Raw genomic sequence first — 7,147 nt, 5'->3', positions numbered from 1 at the left:
TGGGTATTTATTTTTGTATAACACCTCTATTTATATATTTATACACTTGTATATAGATGTATATGTGCCTTTTATAATGCTATGGAGACAGAAGGCATCCTCAGCAAGGTCAGAGGAGGGCCCAAGAAACAAGGCAGCAGCTATCCATGGCACCAGGCTGTTCATCAGAGCACAAGACGGAAACAGCAGCACAAGAGACGTTGCAGGACATGGCACAGACCTGCCACCACCATGATCTAGCACCCTCTTGCAGTGAGGGCTTCACGGAAGATAATGCTGTCAAAACGGTCTTTTCCTCTCCCCCACAGGAAGGTTTGTCCCAGGAACACACTCCTGTGAGTGGACTAGAGTTATGCACTCTGCCTAATCAACTTAAACAACCCTTCGCATACACGCCATCTGCAGCCGCGTATCTGTAAAGACAAACCCACGCTTTAACATCTAAAATAAAGGCTTTAGTCTTTTCTGTGGCTGGCCATACACTAAACCCTCCCACAGAATGAACCTACTCTTTTTTACTTGCAGGCATACAGCAAGCAGGACACTGGGGGAAAGGTGACATTTTCCTTCAGTTGCAGTTGCAATGTAGCCACCCACACAAATCTTCTCAATACTGAGCTCAGGAGAAGAGGGACAGCCAGTACCTGTGCCAGTTAAGTGACATAAAACTTCTAGTGAGGAGCACAGCTAGAGGAAATTATCATTTATCTCCAAGGACAGCTGCATGAGTTTGGTGATGGGGAGGAACCTGCCATCCTGTGGTTTTTCAGCTTCAAAAGCTTTCAGCATCCAGGGCTGTGGTTGGTTTTTTCCCTTAAGGAAACAGGGGATGATCAGCACCTTCACAGGGACCTGCGGAAAAGGCAGGCTGCACAAGTACTGTTCCTTGGGTTGTGCTGGGGCCCGCAGCTGTTCTCATGCCTGCCTGGATCCTGGCTGAGCATACACCAGGCAGAGGAGCAAAAAAGGCTCCCCACAGGGAGTGGGGAGGAAGAGCAAGAGCAGCTGCAGGTTGTTCAATCTATTTAATTAAAAATTAGCAACACACCCCAAGCCCCTCCATGTACCCTTGCACTGGAAGAACAGTGCAACACAACCCCTCTGCTTTGGGGATGAAGGAAGTTTTCACAGTAAGGCAGGGTAAGTGCTGTAAATGATCATGCACTGCTACCATACCAAATGCCAGAGGCAAGAAAGAGTAAAACCTGCAAGCATACAGAGCCTGGCCTTCTCACTCTGAGCAGGCAGGTGCAAGCCAGTGGGATTACAGGCTGACTTGGCATTTGCTGTACCCTCCTCCTGCCAGGTAAATACCACGTCTTGCACTGCAGTGCAGTTTTCCACTGCTACAGAGCAGAGCCAAGTGGGAAAGGCTTTAATGAGCTCCATACCCACCTGAGCACTGTAGGCCCTGAGGAGAAAGGTCCCTTTGCTTTCTCCAAACACATAGCACTTCCCTTGATTCTAACGAGTAGCAGAGAGGTGCCATTGCTGCTAGAATCTTCAGCAAATAACAAAAAAACCCACCCTTAACAGCAGACCTCTTTTACCATTTTTGAGAACACAGGTACCAAAGCTGTATTTGCCCGTGTGAAACTCATATCCAGCCTTCAACATACACACACACACACGCACACCCACAGAGCGCAAATCTCTGCAACGACTGATAACAGCATTTACTAGTTTGTATTCGCACTTTTTTATTCCGTATCTGTCACTACAGTCACCTTTTGACAGGGGAAACAAATATAACCCTTTACAACTAAACCCGTGTAGCCAAAGCAGTTCATTTCTTGCTTCCAGGTATGACTACTGCCACAGTTACCCATGTCCCTTTTTAAAGGAGACTTGGATTGTTATTTACCGTTTCTGGTGTAAGAACAGGGAATGATTCAGTTGGTCTCTCAGAGTCCTGTGGTGGTGAAGGTTGTGGAAAGAGACACCCATCTTTTCTGCTAAGGAGAGCTAGTTGTCTTAAGCATCCATCTTTTCTGCTTAGAAGATTGATTTCTTCTCTTAGGAGGGCTGTGTCACGAGCCATGTGCTTGAGCTGTGACTCCAGCCTGGCTTTCTCTTTGATGTCAGTAGATCGGGTGCCCTGAAATTCTACTCCCTGTAAGGAGAGGAAAAAAAATAGCTCCTATAAAACATGGGAGAATGAAGAGCAGAAATTTATTTCAAGTGGGAAAGTGAAGCTTTCCAAGAGGCAGGACAGCTTCATGACTTCTCCACAGTCAGAACTACGTGGAAGTTGGAGTGAGAGACCACTAACTTAGATTCAGACTGCCACAGGTGGCTGCCTCATTCCCTAATAGAGAGCAAAGAAAACACTTTAATTCATTTTGACTGTTTCCATGTAACAAAGGCATAATTTTGACTTGCTGCAAGATGCTTTTCAATTAGAAATAAGATGATTTTGTTTTGCTATTAGAAAGCAGCTAAGTAAGAAATTACAGAGAAGCTAAGGTATGGCCTATTTCAAGATCGGCTCATTCATCTCGCTTTCTACAAGACTTGGAGCAGCCATTCAGACAGTGCCACTAGGCAACTTGAGCCCAAACTGCTGACTGTGGAGCAGGATGTGAGACCAGAGAGCTGGTGAGGGCCACATGATCCCTTACCTGTTTCTGAACAGTCCCAAACCTGCATGTAATATAGTGGCTAAAAGGCGTACCAGATCATTCTTTAGCGAAGCCAGCTTAGTTTCAAATTGACGCTTTTCAAGGCAAAACCGGTTCAGCTGCTGCAGCTTGCTGGTGTTTTCCTTTGTCAGCTTCATTAGCTGCTGCTGCAGGTCCAAGATTCTTTTCTAGAAAGATATGAAAGGTTAGCTGGGATGAGAAAGGAGACAAAGCGCGAAGTGGGGAAAAGAAGCACTAGGCACAACAGAAGTGTCACAGAAGAGGTAAACAACAGACTGATCCTGCATACACCACCTGATCCCACAGTGCCTCTAATGCAATCCGTCTTTGTCTTTTTTTGTTTTTTAATATTTGCAAATGCCTCAGTAGGTAAAGCAGTTAGGCAAAAGTGTGGGAAAGAAAAAGCCATTCGGTACATAGTTCTTCCACACACGCCTTTCTGTAAGGGCAGTGTAAGAGTGTTGCCTGCTTGCACCACAGCAGCTGAGCCTTAGGCCGCCCCGGATAGAGAGAGGAACTTTTCAGACTGCACAGGCTACCGTCTCAGGCATGAGCCAGGGCACCAAAGGCAGTGGGAGGAGGCAGTAGGTGCCGAAGCCAGCTGAAAACGAAAGGAAAGCTCTCTGGAAGAACTTCACATAGGGACTGAAGCAGAAGGATGCATTTGAGGAAAGTAAAACAGAAAGACCATCAACTACTTCCATGAGAAAATAGGATGTGCGTTAGCAACTGGAGCGGAGGTAGGAATGATGATGGGAAATGGGAATTGGACATTATGGTCTATTAATGACAAGTGACATCATACATAAACCCAAACGTGAACATGTTCACAAAAGATTTTAGCATAACTATTCAGCCCCAGGGAAATGAAGCCTTAACAGATCATCATAACACATATATCTTCCTCCTTTCCCTGCTCTTTACCTCCCACTCTTTTAGCTCCTGGGAGTGCATGTATTCTTTCTCCATTATTTGCACTTCCAACTCTTCCATGCATATGTTAACAGAGTGTGCTTGAACTGCTTCAAAATCAACGAGCCGGCCAAACTTCTTCATCAGCAGATGATTGCACTTCTCTTCCAGTCCTAACAGAAGGGGCACAGCACAAATGGTAACACTGCCTTTCATAGGTTAATAAGAACTTCTGCCTTATCCCCAGCTTTTTGTCTGAGCTCTTTGGTATTTGCTCTGTAATTAATAATTCACACAAAACCACACAGAGCTCACAACTTAGTGTTGCCATCTGTCCTTGCCCATGACCGTGTCTGTATGGTCACTAAGACGCACTCTGAGCCAGACCTAGCAAGCCACTCCCACAGCAAAGGCTACATAGGGCCTCCACAGGTTTGGTGGTGCTAGACAGACCTTTGGGTTTGGTCCTTGGGAAAGTAAGTGTTTCAAATAGGGCTTGTTTCATTCTTTTTAATTCTAGTTACACAGAGGAGGAAATTGCCAAAGGAACTTACATAGCTTTGGGGAAAGTACTTTTTTCCTAGCAGTTCTGGTTTACAGCCAGAAATAGCAATCATGTGTCCTGATTTCCAGTGTCTCATCTCAGCCAACTCTCCTTATACCAAGTTCCCTAACTATTTCACACAGCCTAATGACTCTGCAGTGGTGGAGAACTACCAGTACTTCATCAAAACAGTCCACTTGATCTGCTCTTTCTGGTTTATTTTCTGTAGTAACCAGCTATGACATCAGTGAGACTGTAAAGACAGATATCTGGTGAGTTGTCCCCATCCAGTGAGGGGTACACAATGAGCATTAGTACGCTGTGTTGTTCAGAGTCTCTGTTACTCACGTTGAATCTGTATCTCCATCTCCTTTTTGTCCTGGACAAGCTGCTTATGTTGCTCCTGGGCCTTCTTATAGATCTCTCTTTGCATTAGCTTTTCATTATGCAGGTCCACAATTCTCTTCTGCAGATACTCTAAGGACTGGTTGGTAAATACCAAAGCCTGGGAGAAGTCACTAGGCATCTCCCCATTAACCAAGTATTCCACCTACAAGAAACAGCCATAAGCAAGGCTAACTTTACTTATGAAGGGTGCTGGTGATCTCTCTGGATAACAAATGTGTGAGCATTACAGAACTAATGAGTAAGGTAATAGTAAGTGTGGGCACAACTCTCACGTTGTGGGCCAGGGAATCACTACCACTCAGCAAAGCTCAAAGACTACTTAGAGCTGTGATGACTGCCCGCATACCAAGCTGTCTACCCTTCCATGGCACCTGGAACAAAGGGGGAGTAAGGGACTCCCTGTCAGCTGTACTTTTGAATGATCTGGGAGCTGCAGGATTGCATTTGGTATTTGCTCTGTAATTAATAATTCACATAAATAAGTCAGGCCTCAGACTCTTCTGTCTTTATTACCAACCCTTTAACGGAGATACAACAAATCAAAATAGAGCTGAGCTTGCCTCAGAGCCAGAACAGGCAGAGGCCTAGCTTCTCTCTCTGAGGACAAGATTCATCCCAGAGGAAATAACAGTATTGTCTTGAGTTTTCCTCTTCATTTTCTACGTATCATCTCTGTGCTAACAGCTGTGTAGATGAATGCATTGCATCCAATCCAGCATTCTTGAATTGGGCAAAACTCCCATTAGTTTCAATAGCTTGGGGGATTTATTTGGTTTGGTTTTTTTGGGGTGGTTTTTTTCCAGGAGAATCAGTAGGTATGGACCTGAAGGAAAATCCCATGCCAAACCTATAAAACACTTGAGGACTATGCATATTTCAGCAATGAGGCAACCTGCCTGTCCTTACCTCTTTTCTGTCAGTATAGGAGAAGGGGAAAAAATCATCTAGAGGAAATAGTAGCATGAAGCTCCATTAATGTCACTTCACTTCCAGGAGACTATGGTGAATCAGGAACTAAGGGCCCCAAAGAACAGTAACACCATTGTTTAGCTGTACATAGGCCATTCTGCACCTGCAGATGTACAACATCTTAAATTACCTGATGGAGTTTCAAAGGCACAACTACATATAGCTCATTCAGTCTCTGCTGCTTTTCCCACTGAAAGGTCTCCAGTTCACTCTTTGCGGTGTCCAGACTGGTTTCCACTATTTTTGCCTGCAGAAAGACAGATTGTGGACAAACAAAAAACCTGTAGTACTCAAATACACAAGGCAGCAAGGTTCTGTGTTAGAGCTCCTAATCCAAAGAAAAAGAAGTATAGAAAAAAGTGCCTTTTTTTTTTTAAAACATACTGTGATAGATGAGTTTCACAGGCAAACATGAGGCTCATCTACATATTCAAGCAACATTCTACCCTGAATATCTCTGTACACATGTACACTCATAAATGCCTCCTTAGTAGAGAAGTCCTGTATGTATCAAGAGAGAGCTGCTTTGTTTAGTGTCTAAAACACTTCTAGATTTACAGAGCCTGCAAGATATTTTTTATTGTGTTATGCCTGGAAATGCTTATTGATTCTGCATGAGAAAGAAACAATTCAGACTCAAATGTCAGACCCCAGGGTGACTATGTGGCAGCTGGCACTTAGGAAAGCCTTTAAAAACTAAACAAAAAATGTTGTAAGTTAAGCATATTTGATGGAACATTTCTGAGACACAATAAAAGCAAGACTTGCATAATGTTATTTTGTCAGAACTCTCTCTCTATCCCGGATAACCCTTCAAATTAAGATATTTTTGAATTAATATAAATCAAATGTCTTGATGAATGCAGGAGCTCAAAAAAGCTAAAAGGAAAACTTGTACCAAGTGAGTTTATTCAATGATTATTATGACAAAGAGCAAAAAGAAATAGATGGAAGAATTGCTTTTTTATGCATTTATTTTAACCTGCATTTGTGCTAGGGTAAGGATTGTTTAACCTCTCCATTCCCATATACATGCACAGAGGATGGGCCAGGCTACATCAGGTGTTGCACCTGAACCAGAGAATCCAGTTTCTGCTGCTGCACGATGGTCAGACAGCTGGGAAGGAACTGGACCTAAAACCTGGATCCAGCTCTGTAGCAGCTAAGGTCAGACCACCTTGATTTACCCTTTTCAGGACAGGTGACCCACATTGAATTGCCTCCTGCCTCTGTGCTACCACAGATCTCTCTACCCAAACTGAGGCCTCTCAAAGGTTAGAATTTTGTTTTTAAATCTTAGCCAAAATCACTAGCACAACATTTCCATTGTAATGGAGCTGACACTTGCTGAGAAGAAAACACTACAATACCTTTTCGGCCAAGGCATTATATTTCTTTCTGAGGTTAGCAGCAACTTTCTTCTCCTCTGTTAAAGATTTCTCAATGTCTAACCGCTTCTGCCGGAGCAGGATGGTGTTTTGGAAGAGTGCCTCATTGCAGTCTGAGAAGGAAAGAGTCAAAGAATAGTTTCATTTCATTATGACTGTACTGTAATTGCAAGCTTGAGCTAGTAGCTTCTCCTACTGTGCACATTGCCCAGCATCCTCCATAATAAGACCATTCTCTTGGCTCCCTAAAGTTTCCTCAAACCTAAACCACATGGGCCACGTTC

The 7,147-nt window shown here is 43.8% G+C and overlaps 1 protein-coding gene across 1 annotated transcript in view; it reads right to left on the bottom strand.

The window, feature by feature from the left end:
* Positions 1 to 687: 687 nt before the first annotated feature.
* The window catches only part of CFAP44 (cilia and flagella associated protein 44), a gene marked incomplete at both ends in the record, with an annotated part of 48,847 nt that continues 42,387 nt past the window's right edge, over positions 688 to 7,147 (bottom strand). Inside the window, 8 exon segments of the mRNA XM_082005566.1 lie at positions 688 to 852; positions 1,528 to 1,608; positions 1,865 to 2,113; positions 2,675 to 2,809; positions 3,567 to 3,727; positions 4,447 to 4,648; positions 5,606 to 5,722; positions 6,846 to 6,976. Coding sequence (XP_081861692.1) covers positions 688 to 852; positions 1,528 to 1,608; positions 1,865 to 2,113; positions 2,675 to 2,809; positions 3,567 to 3,727; positions 4,447 to 4,648; positions 5,606 to 5,722; positions 6,846 to 6,976 — 1,241 coding nt within the window.

Source organism: Phaethon aethereus (assembly GCF_964289735.1).
Source record: "Phaethon aethereus genome assembly, chromosome: 1".
NCBI classification, from domain to species: domain Eukaryota; kingdom Metazoa; phylum Chordata; class Aves; order Phaethontiformes; family Phaethontidae; genus Phaethon; species Phaethon aethereus.
Note: the sequence above shows the minus strand (reverse complement) of the source record. Positions and strands in the feature narration are given on the sequence as shown.